Genomic DNA, 21,292 nt, shown 5'->3' on the forward strand with positions numbered 1-21,292 from the left:
AGATAATGAAAATTCAGTGGTTGGAAGACATTCGCTCGTCAATAGAATTCATTATGGATTTTTTTCCTAGTCGTGACGAGTTATCATTTCTATTCTGCTGTTCATAAGTAATCGCCGGCATAAACAACCAGTAGTTAAAATTAGTGTTAATCAGAACATTAGTGGAGTTGTGGAATGACAGGAGAAAAGTGTGTTAGAATGAATGGATTTCTTTTAAAAAAAGAACTGTCAAAATTCATCGCCTTGTTTTTGAACCTGGAAAAATTTGAAATTCCATTGACATTAAAAAAATTTTGGAATATCTCCCGTGATCCGAACATTCCAGATATTTCCAAAATTATCAGCGCGTGACTGTGAATTTATTCATTTATCAATAGTCAAGTGAACTGTTTATTAAACCATTGGAGCTATGGTTGAAAGCAGGAAAAAAAGTCAGGAAATATTTTCCCTCGATAATTTAATAAATTACAAAAATGAGCTTCTAACATTTTTCTTAAAAACACCTAACTTGCGACATTCTCCAAAAGCAATCCAGATAAAAATGTGAGGCTTTTCTTGTTTACGTAGAAATTGTATAGAGCTGTGAAACTAAGACATGAAATCGTAATGTTTCAGACCACGTGGAGGAGTTGGTTCGGAGCATCAGCCACCCAGTAGCGACAGCGATGACTCCATTACCTATAATCAGGGCCGCTACCGGTCGCGCGAAGGTCATGTCCACGGTGGTGGCCCTCCTATAGCGGAGGGATACGGGCTGCCGAAGGTTCAGGTATCAGCTCCTACAGGATCTGAGGCTGCCAACATTAACGGGTAAGCAGCTTTTTCACAATATCATTGCGTATATTATTTACGGATTAAAATGATGAAGACAATTGTCAACATGAGACATAATCTAGAGATAAATTGGGGAAATATTTTCTACCACCGATTCATTCTGCTAAGGGACGTAATATTCGTTCCATTTTCTAAAGATTCTGAATAAGTCTGTGCAAAAAAAATAGTTGAATAAAAAAAACGGTGATGTCGGTGCACTCAATACTTTCGTTATTCGTTTGCCTTCTATTTTTGGATATTTTCCAACGTGAAAAGCAGAGATACTATAGAAGGAATGGCTGATAAGAGACCTAGACAATATTTAGAGCTCGATAAGACACGATACAAAGTGATACCTGCTCCAACATTAGACGGCAAGATATCAGTTCGTTGGTTTATTCCAGAAGGATGAACACCTTGGACTTAACTTTGCTGCTGGGTAGTAATTAAGAACAGCAAAGGGAAACATGAGATAATGAAAATTTCTGTCTGACTGATGCAGAGAGTGTTGTATTCACGTAGTGTATTACTAACTCACAATCAGTCGTGTGACAATTAAGTACGAACAGTTGTTGGAGAAGCATTGTCGATGGCGCATTAAGTGGGCGGAATCGCTGGATAAATAAGTGGAGTGATAACAATTATTCACTCGTGCAAACATTAATATTTTTCTCCCTTTTGATGGTATGGTTTTGTCAAGTCAAAGTAATTAGATGCAATGAATAATGAATTGTCCCAGTGCAATGGAATAACCAGTTAAAGTGAAAGGAGACAAATTACTTTTTTTTCATTGATGAATCATCATTAAATTAATCTAATTACTGGAATGTAAATTTTTCATCGGTGGTATCAAGTCATTTTTTTCATGAAAATTAGGTTTTTTGGCAAAAGTAATTTTTCTTTTAGTGATGGCTCCCATTCTGCTATATTATGGTTAATCACAATTGAAATTCTCCACAAGAAGGTACCCGCGAAAAGTGTTTATCGAGTAAAGTTGACCCAGAGACGAAAAAATCAATGAAAGTATCAAAAATGCCGGACATTTTGAGGATGGAGCCAAATTTTCAGGGCAATAGTTATCGGCGTCTCTCCCTGCCAGTAAACTGCGCCACCAGAATTCTGAAAAAGGCTAGAGAGTCTTGGTGAGTTGAATCATGTCCTGAGATAATTATGCAAAGGAGAAAATTCATGTTTTCACTATTCTTGCGATGCAAAGACAATGAGTGAAAAGTAGCATAGAAAGTTGCAATTAGAGTACATTGAATTGTTGGCGCGTGGCGAGGTCTCCGTTTTGTCTCGGATAACATGACTAGTTTGGAAAATTCACGCCAAGTCTCGTTGAAAGGTTTCCCACGCACAATCGTAAAGTCCATGTAATATCGAGGTTAATCCATTCGGTATCCAAAGCTGGGCATTGAAAGTTTTGCAGTATTATTTATAAAATATCACGTGTTCATTGCTATTCTCAACTTTTTCATTTGATTAATGGATTAATCTATAATAAATGGACTTGTGATTTTTTTACTGCCTATAAAAAAAATCTTGACGCTCAGATTGTGTCACGTATACACCCCTGACACTTCTGAAATGGGTATCATTTCTCTCACGGATTTTATTTTCTCTCTTGACTTAAATCAAAACACTCCCTACATATATAAAAATCATCCATTCATGTCATCAGAATCAAGATAGGGACATTTCCCACAAGTAACATGGTATCGTCCAATTATAGTTAAATAAAAAAATGAGCGATCATTTCCATTCACAAATCAGTCCCCACGAAAATTGGTCCATTGGAAAAGAAAAACACACTTAACGAAGTACAATCTAAGGGCTCAACTACGCTGTTAGAAGAAGATTAATATTTCAAAGCCAGTCTGGAATGAATTTTTAAGAGAGGGACATTGAATTTGTATTAGAAGGGGAACCCATCACACCAGTTACACGACAGGAATTTATTAGATCTCAAAATTTGGGAGCGATAGGAAGACTGGAAGATCATCCAATCTAAATTTTAAATTTAATGGATGAATTCAATGAAACCCATCTAACCAGATCCTGATCGTTTCCATTAATTTTATAGAAATTTTCTTCAAAATATTTTTTGTAGAAGGAAGTGGGAGCCCCTCGCATGACCTTCACGAGGATTACATTTTTGTTGGGACACCCTGTTGATAGACCACAACAATAATAATCGACCCCCTATTATAATGTTCTCCCATGGTTCCGTTCTACGCTCTTCGTATTTCTGAAGTCAATTAAGTCGGATTCCAGCCTCACCCTTCCACCCTACCCTGAAAACATAAACAGATGCTAAATATAATTCTATGCGAGTCTCCAGCAACATCATAGACTTTCCTCTTTAAAGCTTATTTCCATTGCAATAAAGCTTACGCTTTTTTTACTTAACGTCGGTATTAACTTTTTAATGCTTTTTAAATTTAATGTTAGTATTAAGTTTTTCAATTTCAAACGCTCCCTGGCAGCCGAAAAATTTAGTTTTAAAGGATTTTTTGATGTGATTTATCTTGTGACCTCACAGGAGAAGATTAAATGAGGAAAATCAATTAGTTGGGAACAATAAAATGAGAGTCGCCCTGTTAATTTTAATTATTGATTTCCTATAACGCTTTAATGAAGTGTGATGAGTCTGAAAATGTCATGCGTAGTATTATAGAAATATCTCGGCTAATGAGTCAAGAGAAAGATGCGGAGACCGTTTTTTACAGTCTGTGCAGTTTTATACTAGAAAAGTTTTTCGACAGAACGGGAATGGGTCTTCTATTTTGCAGGTATTAAGTAAATCATTTGTTGTTATGATTATTTTAATGAATCTAGGGTGTAGAGTACTAAATGGCGAATAATTTAATCAAATTTACGTAAAAGTTACAAAAGGAATAATTTAAAAAGCTTAACATTAAGAGGAGTCTGTAGTCATGAGATTTTACGTGTGTAAACAATTGTAATTATGCGTAACGAGATATATACTAAAATAAGGTGGTAGAGGGAGGGGAAACGAAATGTAAAAACCCCAGAGGGTATACATATTTGCAATAAAATTGAATTACATTTAAAAAGCATTTAAATTGACAATATTATGAGCTTCAATTCAATTATAAATCGAATTTTGATAGAATTTCCAAATTCAATGAAAGTCTTTGCTGTTGGTATTGCAATACCTTCGCTTCTCGTAATCCTCCAAATTTGAAAGGGAACTAAGAAAATGTCAGAATCCGTGAAATACAAAGTCTTCACTTCGAATTAAGCAAAAACACTGATTTATCCAGCGAGAATGAACTAAATAACACCAAAACGTGATGACAATCTTCATTTATCCGTTCAAACGAATAAATGTAATTTCCTTATGACGCAAAGTCAGGATCGAGAGGTTTCTCTTACCGTATTCCCCCTATGACATATCCGCGGGTCACGTTATCTGTCGGATTAATTGTGTGCTCCCCTCGCACCAGCTCTGGCTGCCACAATGGCGCAGTGAGAGAAAAAAAAACTGCAAAAAAACTCGGAAAAAAAAATTTGTGAAACTTATCCGTTTCAACGGGACTATAATTCGATCTGGAGGTGGACTTCACCGCGTTTAATGTTGTGTTTGTTATATGAGAGTTATATGAGATGGTCCTTGTCAACAGCGAGTAATTATGAATTTTTATTCATTTAGATTTAGATTTCTCTGAAATGGACTTCTCCGCTAGAACGAACTACCTTGAAAATCGAGAAAAATCCTTCAATGTACCTGATAAACCCTAAACGTCACCAGCAATTTCTCTTGAGCTGAACCTCTGTAAATTGACGCTTTATCATCATCCACATCTTCCAACCAAGAGCATCAGAATAAGTGTAAATCTCAATAAGGTATACATATACTTTTCTGAAAAAAAAAATAGACATTCATCAGGAGCTGGATGATGTATTCATCCGCCTCATCATCGATAATCTTTCCGAACAATGAGGGTTGTACTCCACTACTGCCACGAACTGATAAAGGCACCCTCGTTTATGAAATCCTGGAGATGCTTGCATCACGGAAATACGGTGGGCGTGATAAAAGAAGCAGAAGTTCGGCGTAAACCAGGAGTCGTAAACCGAAGGCTATATCGTGAATTCTCGTTCATTCTCGTCGGTTGTGGAAAAAAACTTGTATCACGGGTATCGATCTAGGTGATAGTGCGACTACCGAGGAGTTGAATACCAGTGTCTTTGAATAAGTCACGTTCATAAACCCTCCTTTCATCTTGACGTTCATTCATCTATTCACCGGATGCCTTCTTTTGAATCGTAATTAATTGAAACTTTATGGCAAAATCGAGATTAAGGGACTTCTCCCACGCTCGGCTATTTTAATCAAGGGATATAGCTACTCGTTCCTGGTATTCATCAATTTAACGGAGATAATTATGCTGTTGTTGTTCTACTAACGTTGAAAATAAGAATGGAAATGGAATTGATGTTCGAAGAGAAAAATTCTTCAAAAATTACGTGGCTGTTCCATAATGTGTCAGTCAAAACAGTTTTCAGTAAAAATTAGGGAACAGTTACTTATTTTGTCACTGAACGTTCCCTACTTTTTCTGGAACGTTCTGGACTTTCTCCTGAAAGTTCCCTGAAATAGTGCGTAATTGTTTCGAAATTTTTACGGAATATTGTTTTTGTTGACAGATTACGGAACAGGAATTTTCAGGAATTTTTTTCTCCGTGAGAGGTTGTTAATTGAATATTACGAGGGAGGACAGGTAAACAGGTTTTGTCGATTTTCTCAGTTCTGAGGAATTTTTATTCTAATGGGATTTGTGTTATTCTCGATGGAGATGAAGTTCCCTGGAATCATACGCACTCCAATACTTAAAGAAATTACGCTAATCGGAAAGATAAGTTCTGGAAAAAAGTGCCATCGGAATTCTTCTCTTGTCTTCACTTGTCAATTTCGATCTTACTTTACCACTTTACTACAGATTTAACTGTGAAAATTTCCTTATATTTATACAATTGAAAAAAATGTTATCAATTGATTTACTCTTTAAAAAAAAATTATGTGTTTACATAAAAAATTGTTTCAATAAATCCATTATCCGAAACACTGTTTTCGTCGTGGATTTCTATTACATAATAACGCAATACATTGGTAAACAAAGTACACTTTTTATCGTGCGTTATCACTCGGGAGCGACGGAAATCGTTACAGATCTGTTTTGTGTAAAAAGTTTCTCTCTCGTTTCTCCTTCACTTGCATCATCAGAAGTGACAGGACAGTACTAGGCCACTTGTCATTGGAATAATGATAGGAAGATAGAGGATAGGGTTTTCCATCTCTCATGTTCAATGCTCCCATTTCTATTTTTAATTTAATCACTCGGTGATAGTCGCTTAAGAAAGAAAAATTGCAGTTGCGTGGAGTTTTGATGTCGGCAAAAATTTTTGGGTTACGCACTCTGCGATTATTTCGTCATTGATCTTAAAATAAATACCAGTCGATTCATCTAATTCTGGACGGTACATGATTAAAGATAAGTAATTATTTGCGATACTGGGGAGAGTTTGTGGCGCAATTTGTGGGAGTTTAGTTAGGCCTTAGAGGACGAAATTTAAATCATGATATTAAACTATTACCGATTTTTTTTTCAAATTTTTCACACTCAATTGATTTACAATTTGACAATTCAAAATTGCTTAGTCTATGATTAGATCTGTATAATAAACGTAAACAGAGAGTTGAATAACTTTGTTTAGAAAATGGTTAACTGTCATTTCAGTGGAAATATCACTTGCTAAAAGCACCGATATTTACACTAAAAATTTAGATAAAAATTTATAGTCGTGCATCCACTTCTTGGTGAAGCTGTAAAAAATTCCACCCTGTCGTCGCCTGGTTGTGCTTCGTTATAGACCATCCGTTTTGCGCCGCTCTTCCTCATATATATTAATTTGCTGCAATTTTCCGCGGAGAAAATGCTGGGAAACGGGATTTAATGAGCTGAAAAATCTCGACCTCTCATCATTGAAGGTGACATAAAATATATGTCAAGGATTTCTTGGCCACCTTTTGTTTATGCAGCCTTCGGTATGTGATTCGGGCAACAAAGAAGCCCTCAATTTTCCAATTGGGGGCAGTGTTTGTACTTCAGGGCGAGGGATCAAGTCGAAATGGAGAATGGATTCAATGCTAATTAACATATATTGATTAATGCGGGAATTATTTTGGGACGTTTGACTTTTGTGGTTTCGTTCAATTCAATTGGCAATCCTCACGATCAGAAAGTGAATAGAATCATTGATTTAGTTCCACAGTTCACTAGTCTATCCTCCGCATTTGATCTGAAAAAAAAAATGTCGATTTTGTGAATGTGAAATCTAAATGTTTTATGCAACGAGATATTGCCAGTTTCTGAAAAGAATTTAGGAATCTATAAAGGGAGAATTCAATCGCCACGAGATTGGCTGAAAATTCGAATAGTGGCGGCATTGAATCGCGGCGTAGTCTTTGTCAAAATATTCATTAATGCGGAATGTTACATAACCCCAAAACCCAAATCGTTCTTTTCAAGGTGAAGGCACAGCTGTGGATTATTTTTTTTTATAAAAATAGCGATTGATATTCTATCGTCATTCTCACCGAAATACCACGAAGAATGAGAGGACCAGTCGTTCATTCATTTTTTCCCAGAACTGATACATCTATTGATCTTCTATCTTTTATTCAATTTTTTACTCAAAAATGAAAATTAATAAAAAATCAGGGGAGTTGCAGAAGCTGCACATGTCACCCAAAATATTGGACAGATTTTTTTCATTGAATCAGAAAATAATAATGGGATTGTAGATGAAAAAGCTTTTTATTTCCATTCCTCCGTTTTTAAAATAATAAAATTCAGTTAATTATCTTTTTTACGATGAAATGGCTAATTTCCTCTATATAAAATTCAATAAATAATTTACCTCCCAAGAGACGAGAAATTATAATGTCTAAATGCCCATTTTCCAGCTCTAAACGTTCCATGAACTTAATTTTTTCAATCTATTTCCACTCGATAAGATTTTAATTGTAATTACCCCGGTACAGCAACGGCTCGACATCCAAATTGACTCGAATCGAAGAAAATCCCAATCGATACAAATGATTTCCATCTCATTCGAGTCATGGAAATGAGGTTTCCGACCATGGACCAATAGGGGAGACGAATAAAATGTTGCTAATTAAACCAGTCATCAATTGTCAATCAATTTTATGATGAATCAGTCACACAAATAAAAAGAACAAAATTTTTTCGAGCGAAGTATTTCCAATGGCGCTGTCGGACGTGCGGCGGAAGTCGGAACTATTCTCAACAAAGTTGTATATCTGTATGTGTAACCGAGGGTTTATCGAACGGCTTGCCAGTCCGTCTCGCAGTCTCCATGCATCTGTGTCGGTGAAACGATACAAGTACGAGTTTTACGTGGTAGATAAGGGAAGGGAGGACGAGTAGAGTGGACAAAAGCCAAGGAACCAGCGGAAGAAGTGGTAGTGGATAGGAAAAAGGGAGGCAGTGAAAAAAAACTTGAAGACGAAGAGCAGTTTAATCGTTGATGCCAGCTGATGTAGCCAGTGTTGGCCGGGCGAATACAACGGGCGTGGCGTGACCGTTGATTTTGTCGAGAGGTTAACATATAAACACAAGATTTTACCTAAAAACAATTGACTTTTGTTCAGTGAAAAGGCGAGTTTTAGTGCGAGTGAATAATTCTCAAGGTCTCGATGAGATTTTTTCAGAACTTTTGGGAGTGGAAAATAGCTCGCTGTGGTCAGACATTTATTCGTGGAACATAACAAAAATCCAGAATATGTGGCTATAAAATTTCCTCCATTTCCGCATTTTTTCGAGGTCTGAATTTTTGGTTTTGACTGAGGTAAAAGTACTGGATGAGTATCGTTATAAACCCTTAGATCGGTCTGAATTGTGGGAATTTTCCCGGAATTATTTTGCTTCGTAAATTCTCCGGTTTCTGAGTAAAAGAAAAAGTGGACGAGTGTTTTTGTAGTTTTTCAAGTCTCGAAATATTTTCCTTCGAGAGTCGCGAAATTTTTTTTATTTCTGTCCCGGGTTATTTTGATTTTTAAGTCCTCGTTGATGAACAGAGTGGAGAGCTAATGGTGATCGTTATTAGTGCCTTGACCCCGGACTGAAGAAGATACAGGAGAATTTAGTGAGAACGAGTGGATCGCCCCTTGTGGATTTTTCAGAGGATCGACGTTGAGTAAATAATCGAACTGTGGAGAATACGGAGAATTCACCCTCGACCATTCTTATTCTCCCCTGTTACGGTGTATGGGGGAGGCCCCAGTCACCCCCAGGGACTCCATGATGATTTGCTTCGTGCAAGGATTTTCTACTCGTGATAGCAAGTTACGGCGATCCAAGAGGTAAACAAAAGAGTTGAAGAACGTTATGACTTTTTAGTTTTTACTGGGGCTTTGGAAACATGATTTACAATTAAGCTGAATATTATTGCAGGAAGTTGAATAATGGGTAAAAAAATCTATTATATTTCTTTTAGATGATGATTGTGTTTTTATAGATAATTAATTACAGTATTTTCATGTTTTCAAAGAGAAAAACATGAATAATAGGTTGAAAGTCTGTCATGATTTCCTCAGTTGAAGATTTTGCAATTTTGAAATGTTTAAATACAAACTGAGAAGAAATCTCACTGCAGATGTGATCATAGAGTGAAATAACGTGTGTTCATGTTGACATTTTTGGAAAACATTCTTTTTCAAGTTATTGCTTTAAGACTTGGCCTTGTTCTCGCTCTCTCTACGAACAAAAAAATCTGAAGGATATTATCGTTGAACGAGGACATTATGACATCTCATTTTTAATTACGTTTTCCTGTAATTTGAGTCAGGCTATTTGGCAATTTTATTGCTCAATGAGGAAGTATTATCGCAGGAAAGTGAATAATCACTGCAAAATCTTGTTCGTTATTTTTTTAAATGAAATCGGACGTATCTGGATTATACTCTCCAAATGTAGACATCGATATTACCCCCTGACCATCAACCTGAATTGAATTTGAATCCGTATATCAATTTTGCGAATTATCGATTTTTCCAAAACTTATTGTCGCCCAGGAATAGATTTTTTCAAACGTTTATTTTGCATAAAATTATCTTGTGCTATTGATTTTGAAAAAAAAGGGTTTTACCCTAAATTTATTGACTGCGCATATTGGCCCACCCTCTCCTCTAGTGGACAAGATCATCGAGTGACCGACCCAAGGGAATCCCCGTGGATTAATTTAAATTCACAGATATGACGACCTCGCAATGGTCAACTATCGTGTAGTTTCAATGGTTGTTAAATCGTTTATGTTATTCAGGTCGCGATACGATGTTTGTCGTAAACAGTTACAATGAGTTTTCTGAATGTTTATGAAGCTGATCCGTGTTAACTTCAATCTGTGGTGAGAATGAAGGCATTAACGAGAGATTGAAGGGAATCAGGAGATATGGAAAAACCGGTTGCGACGGGACTTCGAATGCCATCGGATGTTTATTGGGTCTTGTTACTTGGGGTTTCTCTTCAACTAGTCACTATTCTGACAGGTGATATTACGTTAGTCCTTGGGAGACACGTTGGAAGTCAGCAGAATCTGTCCGACCAAAAGTCAAAAATCCAATAGCCCTGAGGTCGATAATGTAAATGGCGTGTGATTTTTTTTCATGAAATAATCTCTTCGTCGTAATTTTTTTACGACGAAGATATTCCTTGATTGAACGGTGACTCTTTTCATCAAAGAGGGGATTCATTCATAAAAATTTAATGACTGGCTGGCTCAATTCAGTGGTTGAGTGGTAACCCTAAATGAGATAGTCAGTGATTCGTCGATTATTCTGGCAATCAGTTCAGATTTTAATAAACGTGTGAGTCAATTTTTCAAAGACTCTGGGTTAGATATTCTTCAAAATGCTCCAAAGGGCGAATTCGCGAAGGGCGCGAAAGGGCGAATTGTTTATTAATTCAATACTACAAAATTTTTGAAAAAGAATTTTCGATTAGTCGAGTATCACTAAATTTTAATCACTTTGTAGGGCTTAATTACGCTCGATCCTTTCAGAAGGCTCTTCATTAATTGAAGGATCAATGAATTCTCCAATTGTTATTGATTTTCTCCAATTAATTAAAGATTCAATACTTCATATATTAATTCTAGAAAATCCATCAGTTTCGTCAGCCGACTCAATCGCCAATCCAGATGAAACCCAAGAGCGGATGACATTATAATTATATACCCAGACAAGAATAGACTGTTAAAATGGAATTGTCACCGTTTCTCCGGAGAGGGCAGGCCTTGATAAAACTGTCGGCATTTTCTAAGACGAGAAAAGACAAGACCAAATAAAACCGGTTCAACGTTTCTGCTCTTCCACTGATAAACGATTTCTGCTTAGTCTCCTCTCCCTTTCACGTGACTTGAATTATAGCGTGAGACGAATGGTTAATTACAGTTTTTCCTTTAACGATTTTAAATACTCTGACTTGCATTTCACGTCGTTCATTTTATGCTTTGTAAGAACCAAATTAAGGTGGTAGGACAGTCATGTTAGGGGAGCAGATTTCTCGGCTCTGCTTGGCATTAAAAAAGAGAAATAATTCTTTCCTCGATTTTTCATACTGTTTTTCTCGAAAATGAGATTGAGTTTGGAATGCGATTTTTTTCGATTTAGTTTTACTCTTCGCTTTTCAAAGAATAAATCCTTAAAAATCACAGTCTGCCATAAAATTGCAATTTTTTCGTTCACATTTTCTAGAATTTTCAATATTGAAAATTTCAAAAAACTCCAAACTTCAAAACTCGGCCAATAACTAGTGGAAAATTCAATAGAAATCCAAGAGAATTTTTTATGAGTTGTTGGAGTGTTTTATCATTTTTTTTTATTCGAGCATGATCATCTCCCCCCCTCTACCAATCATTAAATTTGCACATATTAGTCTTGCCCCTCGACTCCGTTCACAGTTATGCATAAAATGATTTAATGGAGCAACATACGGTGATTTCCCCATTGTAATTTCGCCTCACCTTTTTTTCCTTGAAATCGTGTATACTTTATGTGATAGGCCAGACCAGAACATCGACCTCTGGGGGCAGCTGTGGCACGAGTGTATTTTACGGTCCCCTCACGTGCAACATACTGTTCAACACTCGTTGAACTGCCCCTAGAATCGATATATCCACCGAGGGAAAATGTCGTAGCACATTTCCTCACGTGCTGCTCAACATTTCACGTCATTCCGACGAGTCCAGTGCGAATATAATCGGTAAAATATTGTGAGCAGTTGAATTTTATGAAAATAACGGTTATGGCCGTCGTCCTGGTCGACTATAACTCGTATGTCAATATCCCCTTTATTTTTCTTAGATTTGAAAAATCGCTGTAATGTTTCCCTCGATTTATTACGCATATGATGTTCCCGAGCCACGTGCCACGATAAATCACAATTTGAGCTATTTTTGCATTTTGGAACCGCCTGAGTTTGAGTATGGAAACGATGACCGAGAGACACCGCTGCATCGGCTACGGGAATTGCATTCTTCGGGATTTATTTGCGGAAGTGAAAATAAAATGAAATAAATTGGTATTTGGGGTAGTGACACGTGGAAGGAAATATTCGGATATTGGGGGAATTTTTAGATGATCTCCGATATCCTTGAGGAGGTCTTATGCGGGGAATATTAAAAAAGCAATCGGTCGAATGGTCCAGGAGATATGGAACCCATTATGGAAATTTTTATATGTCAGGAGCTCCCCAACACATCAGACCAAAATTTCCAATGAATTTAATCACCCCCATGGAGAGAAAAATTCTTTAGAAATTACGTGCCTGTTCCGTAATTTGCCAGTGAAAACAATGTTCGGTAAAAATTACGGAACAGTTACCCATTTTTTCAGTGAACGTTCCATAATTGTTCTTGAATGTTTTGAACTTTTTCTTGAGAGTTCACTGAAAAAGTGCGTAACTGTTCCGTAATTTTTACTGAATGCTGCACGGACAGAATAATTCTTTAAAAATTACACGCTTATTCCGTAATCTGCCGGTCGAAATAGTATTCCGTAATAATTACGGACCAGTTACGCACTTTTTCAGTGAAAAATTCCAAAACGTTTCAGAAAAGTACGAAACTCTCGGTGAAAAAATGCGTAACTGTTCCGTCATTTTTACTGAATACTGTTTTACTGGAAGATTACGAAATAGACACGTAATTTTGAAAGACTTTTTCTCTCCGTGCGCAGCACCAATTACACGGAGAGAGTTTTGTTAGAAATTTCTTAACCGTTTGGTAATTTTCTTAATAAGTTCTAGGCCTTTAGGGAAAATGCCCTTAATTAATGGAATTTAAATACATCTCGAAAAAAAATTTTTTTTTCTCAGTGTAGACATGTAGACTAAAAATATAAAAATAAAAAAATCTCAATACCTCCCTACTACTTTGAAATAAAAATAATTCTCTGATGGACAGCCTAGGGGTTGAATGGGGAATCGATAGCCCCACGTGGCTACAGCCTGCGTGAGACACGTGAGACATTTGAAAGCACCTCAGTAACTCCAGCTGTGCTTCGCACGTGGCAATTCTCCCCATTTTTTCCTCCATAATTATTTGAACAAATTACCTGTAGGATATATATCCAATACATACATATGTGCCCCTCAGTTGTGTAAAGTTCCATTCCTACAATTCTAGTTCGAGGACCATTGGGAGTACAACTTCATACGGTCACCTGTGAATGTTTATATTCCGTGTTCATTATCTCAGTTATGGAATCTCAGTGCAGTGTTACATAACTGTGCGAGGACGAGGTGAAGTGTTAATGACCGAAGGCGCTTCAGCGCATGAGAGCAAGTGGCGATGAACGATTTGTTGAGCTGAAACAAGGAACTAATCGAATCCGACTGGAGAGTTGATCTAAACGGGTAAAAGACCTCTAATGATGTGAATTATTTTTATGCGAGTGTATGTTAAAATTCACATTGTTCACTCTAATATCGTAATTAAAGTGACCGACGGTTCGTAACTCACCGAAGAATAAGTATAATCATTACAGAATTATGTTCTCTTTGACAACGCTCAATTAACTTAACTTACGAAGATTTAAGTAGAACTGTGACTTAAAAACAACTTAAATTAACCGTCACAGTCATAAAAGAGTTGTTAAAGTTCGAATAGAACTAACTATGATATGATGACTATGAAAATGTCTGCTAATTGCTTCACGAGTTGCTGTTCTGGTTTAAGTAGAAAAATGGGATTTGAACAAAATTAAAAAATAAATTATTGCCTAAACATTATAGACAGATAGACTCGAGTTACTAAAATCAATAAATTAATTCCTTGTTTTCTTCGACGTACCCCCCAACGTTAGAAATAGAAATAATTCTATCTTTGGTTTATTCATCAACTCAAATGCGTATGGATCCAGGAATTATTCAAATATTTACATTCCACTGTAGACAAGTCAATATTTCAGCTCCATTTTCACCAATTGTCTTGTGAAACATTGCTACAAAGGCATTCAAACTTGAATGTTGAATAATTCAACGGAAAATAACTCTGAAAATTGTAGTCTTGATTGAATATAAATCTTGTTATTGAAAATTGAATAGTTCTAGTGTAGCTCGATCGATACATATTCCATTCTAAGAGCGCATTTGAAATTACTTCGTCTGAACAGTAAAAACACTGAAAGGAGGAATTGAAATGCTGAAGGGCTGGCTCGACATTTCCTATGTAAATATGGCCTCGTGGGTTGTACTAATGAACCCACGGAGACGTGTTACATTATGCATCATCCCTAACATGCCCCAAAAACCTTTCTCATGATGACTGACGAGATAGTGGACTATTTTTGAAAAATCAATGATTTAGCCTGAATCACTATCACTTCTTATCTTGGAATTTTATTCTGAGATTAACTGGTCGGTACAGGGGGGCTTTTTGGGCATCACAGGAAACCTTTTTGACATCAATAAAAATAATTAGAATTAAATTATTCGATTCTGAACAAAATCATATCTTTTTCAATATCGCCGAATGTTTTTGAATTCACAACGATTGTACTCGTCATGTGATAATAATTTGTCATTGGTCAATGGGTAGTTTGACGAATCAGTCACAGAACTGTGAGTGTCATCTGATGTGTCACAAAATTTATTCTGCGACTATTTTGGGTGCAGTGTTCCACTTCAACTTGAAGCATAAAACACATTCAGAAAGCGTAAAAGACAACTTCCCAAACGTAATTTCCGGTCAGGTTCTCCTGGGTGAAGAGCGTGACAGTACAAATGGCCAACCTCTTTGAACAAATGTTCGAGAGGCCGTAAATAAAAATGGACATTCAGAAGTAACTGTCGCTGTATGATTAGCTTTTCGGTGGCTACCGGAAGACAGTAGTCAAGGACCTTGCGTCCCTTCGCTTGACGTAAAGAGAGAAAATTTTAGTAAAAATTACGAAAGGTCCAATAGAAATTACGGAACGCTCCTGTGTTCTCACCTGCGATTAACGAAACTTTCACGTAATATTTATTAAAATATTTTTCTCCATGTATTGTAGCCCACCAATTTGTTTTTATCCAATAAATCAGCTTTCGAGTTCTCTAGCTTGAGTTGAAGAAATAATTTTCTTTTCCTTTTGGAAAATAATTCACGAAATGTTCTGGATGAATAATGAGAAAAAAATTGCTCCAGCTGTGTATGTTGATTTAGCCCAAGTAATTATCTATAAAAATTTACATGCGACCTTCTAGCGCTGAATAAATTTTTTGTAGCTGCTGAATATACCAGGCAAGGGTAATTTTTTCGTATACAGGGAATGATTTCTGGATACATTTTACATATTCATCGTACGATCACCGAGAAAGGGTACCCAGTGGACTTGGAAATTCATCACATTTGAATTCTCATTTGAAATTTAACTTTGTTTGATTTAAACTCCCAAGGAAATTCATGAATGCATAGGAAAAATATATTTGTCGCGATAAAACCGTAAAATTTAAATGCATTCATGGGAAAGAAATTGGATATCGATCAGTCTTATGACATTACACTTCATAAAAAACAACAAAGTTGCAGAACTTTCTGTTTTTTACCTGACATACTTTTATCGTCTATTATAAATTTAGAAAATTGAAAAAAAAAACTTGACAATGGACGTCAGAAGATCGCAACTTTTTACTGGTTTTTATGCCCTTCGAAAGAGCCGTGACCGTTGCCACCTGCGGGTACATCAATAATGATTAACTATTGGGTGTGCACTGTTTTCTCTGCGTGTAATCGATCATACTAGAAAACAACAGTGGAAAACAAGTGGAAGATGAACGGAGGTGAGTTTGGTGGCACGTGGACGACGGTCGAATAGTGGTTCAGTAGTCGCAGATGGTGACCTTGGGGAGCGTGGTCCAATCAAGCAGTCGAAAATTTCCAGGGGGCCAGAGAATAGATCTCCATTAAATCAAATAAGGGATCTCCTGGGGCGCACAAACTAACGATGTAGTCCACAAGTTAATTAATCTATGTCAGGAAGCTGGTGGAGTCATACCTAAGAAGGAAATAACAAGTGAGATTAGATAAGATAACAATTTGTTTAGCCTTCAAAAACTGTAAAGATTGCGATACAGTTTTCCAGTTGGAATTTACACAATATTTTCATGTTATTTTCACAATTTTTAATCTTATCCGAATGTCCTGCTGGTCTTCAGGATGATGAAGATCGTCTGGTGCTGGTGATCAACTGATCTGTGAATCCAATTGGTGCTCAAAATAATTTAATTCAGATCATTCGACCGTTTGAACCCGAAGATCCTATAAATCTTCAGTGCATTCAATTCAATTCATTTCTTTGATGTTACGAATGTTTTTGCTGTCTACTATCACATCATTCTTTTGTTTATACATTTTTTGATTAGTACCCCCTGCTCCTCTACCCTTCCCTAATTAAGTTTTTATTTCTGTTGTTCTGCCCCTCTTTTCCGCTCCTACCAGCCTTTTTTCTCGCTATTATTATTATTTATTTTCACTTCCCTCCTTTCCCTTCTCTTTTCCTCTTCTGCTTCACTGAGGGCCTTCTCCAATCTCCCCAGTCTGTCGCACATTTTCCTGTCTGGTGGTGTTCTTAGTAGTCCCACCATCCTTCTCTTCAGTGCATTTGAAACTTTATTTAATTGCGAAATCATTGGATTCTGTAGGTCCTCCAATCGATTCTTAAAATCATTTGATCTCTGAGTTCATCTGCCTATTGCGTTAATTTGGTTCTGATCATTCGAGTATTTTTCGGCTGTAATCATAAATCAAACACACAAGATCGTGTGAGATACCCAAAATCATTAAATTTCTAGTCCAGCCAATCAATTGACGATGTTCAGACTTCGTCAACAGTCATGTGACATCTAGCAGTCTCTTTCATCTTCCAGAAGAGTCTCATACACAAAAATAATGACTCTGTGCTTGAGAATACTGTTCTATCTTGTTTAATTTTTTGTAAATAACTGACAGGTGTTATGAATGTAAAATGAATGGGCTCTACAAAATCAATGGAAACTAATTATTGATAATTTAATTATCCGGCTTTCCTGATCGTTAGAAATAGGTCGATCGATTATAAGAACTGAGCTCCTGATAGGTGCACCTTCTCACACGAGTGTTAGCCAGTGGTCATAGAATTTATTAAAAATTCAGGCATCAAAAATGAAGGTCGTGGGTGCTATCCAGTAGTAGGCGTTTACGTGGGGGTTGCCAGGAAGTTACATGACCAAGTGTCTGTGCCTACCAACTCGCCACTCAGTTTAATCCCGGCTGGCCCGTGGAGATCGTCTAGCACCCACAACTTTCACTCTTAATTAATTAATTCATTAAAAGGCTGCTTTAAATTAAACAGCAATTCCCTTTTCACTAATTATTTTCTTCGAAACTGAATTTACAATCAACGATTGGCTTAAAATTGACTTCTTCATCATTTCTTTACTCGTTTCAAAAATTCAACCAGTCAATTAATTTCAGTGAAATATTTTATGAATATTTCACGTGTAAATTAATTCGTATTCTACATAATTGATAATTAATTCATCCACTTCATTGAATAATTTATTATTCTATTGCAGACGCATTTTTTGGGATTTTTCTCTTCTTAATTATCAGTGAATAACATGTAACAGTGATTTCTATGTTGACTTGGGAATAGTTCAAGGCCATTGCTTTAAACCGCTGCATAAAAAATCGGAAATTTAATTTGAATAAAAGAAGATGAGCATCCTCTTCCTGGCAAGGCTCGCCCTCAAGAGCGTCGGCTCCAAGTGGAGGCACTCGAAGCGGGTGATGTTCAAGAAGCACAGATACCAACGTGGCTTCTATTGAATTCAAAATTTCTCCCATGAAAAGACAGCTAGATAAATCATCCATAAAGCCGCATTGATGAAAAATTTTGATTAATGAATTTTTAACTAGTTATGAGTTGAAAATTGTTGTTTTATCTATCAATGGATTTCGAAACGAGAGCTTTGATTCGATTGTGTCTTTCTACGGGGCCCATCACTAGAACTAGGTAGATCCATCATTTATTATTATCGATCATTGAGAAATAGATTGAATTTATCGAAAAGTAGTAAAAGCCGTTTGATTCAGCCCACGATTTTTCCGAAAATTACTGATCAATAATCTAACGGTTTAATCACATCAGGAAACCATTCGAAAAGTTTGATTTGATAGGATGGATATTGAGAAATCATTTAATATTTATTTTGTTTATCTTTTGCGTTGTTCAGCGCATAATCTCATAGAAAAAATAATCGCTGAAATGTTGATAATCCAACACCTGCCATTAATCTAGACATCGATTGTGTATCTAGAAATCTTTTGTCAAAGGAAAATACCTTAAATAGTTGCCTTATCTAGCTAACTTGAAAAAATAAAGTTCTAACGTTTATGATACAGTACATAAATATTTGAAATTCGATTTTATCTAACAATCATTTTTCGCCCATGTGAAACAATTTCCAGTCCATTTAGAGGAAGAATGACTATTCGATAAACTTGAATCGCTTATCGCAGATCCTAAGCTGAAGTTTTAAGATTCTCGAAATCTCATTTTATATCTCAGTCTATAGACATTTATAAGGATATTATGAAGTTAAAGACGACGTTTTATTTGGGTTGTAGGTCTGCTGGATCTATAGGAGCTCGTTCTGCGCCCAGTACTCCCCTTCAGGCTGTAGGTAGCACCCAGCATTCAGTTCAGGATAAACATTTTCAACAATCATCGGCAAGTGGTTCTCAGTTAACAGTTGGAGCAAATCATGCAGCACCTCCGCGAAGCCCCAGCCATACAACATTACAGAAATGTAACGACAGGTAGTTAAAATTCACTGATGATTCGTGAAAATGAATTGAAATAATTCCATTAAATTTTAATGATGAAACTCGGGCAGATATTGATACTCGGGCACTTTCGATGATTTGGCAAAAGTTTTCAACACTGTAGCTCATTGGATGATTATCAGTCTTTTCAAAAAAATTTAATTCCCAAATAAATGAAAGCGTTGATGACTCATTTCTGATATTCCCCAAAATATCAGCTCTCACACTTCGTCGTCAATGAATATGATTGGTTATTTAATCATTGCGGCATTAGGGTCTTCAGGAAATTTATCTAGACGCGCCGATGGCCTGATAGTGACTCATCGCGCCAACCACCTATAGCCGTGGTACTATCTACTTGTCAGTCGCGTCCGGGTATTATTCATGAGTTGATTCCTTCAGGTGTTCGACACGGTGCACTATCAGAGAGTAATTGCACCCGAGATGAATGTCCAAGTGTGGAGCAACGAATTGTGGAGTGTACACTTTAATCATTCATCAAACACTTGGTGAATCTCAAAGAAGAACAAAAATAAATATTTCGAGTTTCTTGATTATTCTGGTGCGAAATAGAAGATGAAATTGGAATTTTGTGGAGGAAGTTGAAGGAATGAGGAAGAAAAAAAATTTTGTAATTATTTTTCGCTAGAGAAAAGTCACCCAAAGTGACAGTTCGTTTCTTCACAGTTGAACTTGAAACTTGAATTATTTTGAGAATTATAAGAACGTGGAATTTGAGTTCTCGAGTGATCAGAGTGGTCAAAACTACAAGTTTCTTGAGTTTGTATTTATTAAATGAAGATTTCCGTGTTTGTTTCTAGCCAATTGTCAAAGCCCCTAAGCAGAAGCACTCCGTCAATGACTGGTGGGTCGCAAGCTCCAGCTGTAACTGCTAAATCATCCACGAGATCACCGACATCCACCAGCAGTGCAAGACAAAAAAAATTTCACCGCCATTTCACGCAGGTAAATAAATAAACTTTTTGTTCGCAAAATATTTATTGCAAACTAGCCACAAGATCAGTATCAACCTAATGGATAGTCCTCGAAATTTCATGATCAGGTAGCACCGGATGAGCGAGTTCTGAACTACTACAGCTGCGCTCTAGTAGGCGACATTCTCCTCCAGGGACACCTGTACATAACACCTAACTACTTCGCCTTCTACAGTAATGTTTTCGGCTACGTCACAAAATTATTAATCCCAACAGTATCAGTACGCAAGATAAGTAAAGAAAAAACAGCGAGAATCATCCCAAATGCAATAGCAGTTGCAACTGACGAGGAAAGACACGTGTTCTGTTCCTTGTTGTCAAGGGACTCCACGTTCAAGTTGATGAAGCAAGTGTGGGATGCTGCTATTGAGGGGAGTCAGCCACCTGACGAACCACTACCAGTCGAGGCGAAATTACTGACACCGGAAACATTGCTGGTCGATGATTCCGAGGTCAATCCTGAGGAGGATGACTCCAGCATGTCGGAGAGTGGGACTGATCTCAACTCCAGGCCAACAACTGTTTGCACTGATGATACTGATGGGATAACACCCACTATACCTAGGCCAATCTCGCCACCACCAAAGTAAGTCGCCTGGGGATTTTAATGCTAGAAGTGGGTCGGTTGGAAGGAAATGTATAGAGTTGATATGAAAATGAGATATACCGTTGAAAATTGTAGCTACAATTTTACCATATTTTCTCACAATAATCCATCTAATCCAGTAATTGGTCTATAATTTCATTGATTCATTGTTTATTTGCAGATTGGATCTGATGACTCAAACAACAGTATCACCAGCTAAAGTAGGAATATTGAGATCAATGTTGAGATATCAACTGAAACCCACAACAATGATAGCGATTTTAATTGGACTACTGGCAGCACTCTATATATCAGCTGCTCTTATGATGGTTAGAATTGATAAGCTTCACAATGCCTATCTAAATCATCCCCTGGCATCCCCTGAAAAATTCACCCACGATCGATTGCTGCATTATCTCAACACAAATCTTGACCAGGTTGTCAAGGTACACTTTTGTTTTCTTTTCTCGTTGATGAAAAAGAAGTTGTTTAAAAGGTAGAA

At 36.8% G+C, this 21,292-nt stretch overlaps 1 protein-coding gene across 4 annotated transcripts in view; it reads left to right on the plus strand.

Annotated features, from left to right (window-relative positions):
- The window catches only part of LOC135165222 (GRAM domain-containing protein 2B-like), a 36,074-nt gene that overhangs the window by 11,643 nt on the left and 3,139 nt on the right, over positions 1 to 21,292 (plus strand). For 2 of the 4 annotated variants that reach the window (XM_064126306.1, XM_064126307.1), the window contains exons 3-7: positions 616 to 810; positions 19,012 to 19,203; positions 20,031 to 20,175; positions 20,252 to 20,790; positions 20,972 to 21,236. In XM_064126306.1, the coding sequence (XP_063982376.1) occupies positions 616 to 810; positions 19,012 to 19,203; positions 20,031 to 20,175; positions 20,252 to 20,790; positions 20,972 to 21,236 (1,336 nt within the window). Of the gene's footprint in view, positions 1 to 184; positions 544 to 615; positions 811 to 19,011; positions 19,204 to 20,030; positions 20,176 to 20,251; positions 20,791 to 20,971; positions 21,237 to 21,292 lie in introns of those variants that run through there. The other 2 variants (XM_064126310.1, XM_064126308.1) reach the window with 2 other exon arrangements.

The sequence above is a fragment of the Diachasmimorpha longicaudata genome, chromosome 8, assembly GCF_034640455.1.
Source record: "Diachasmimorpha longicaudata isolate KC_UGA_2023 chromosome 8, iyDiaLong2, whole genome shotgun sequence".
Taxonomy (NCBI): domain Eukaryota; kingdom Metazoa; phylum Arthropoda; class Insecta; order Hymenoptera; family Braconidae; genus Diachasmimorpha; species Diachasmimorpha longicaudata.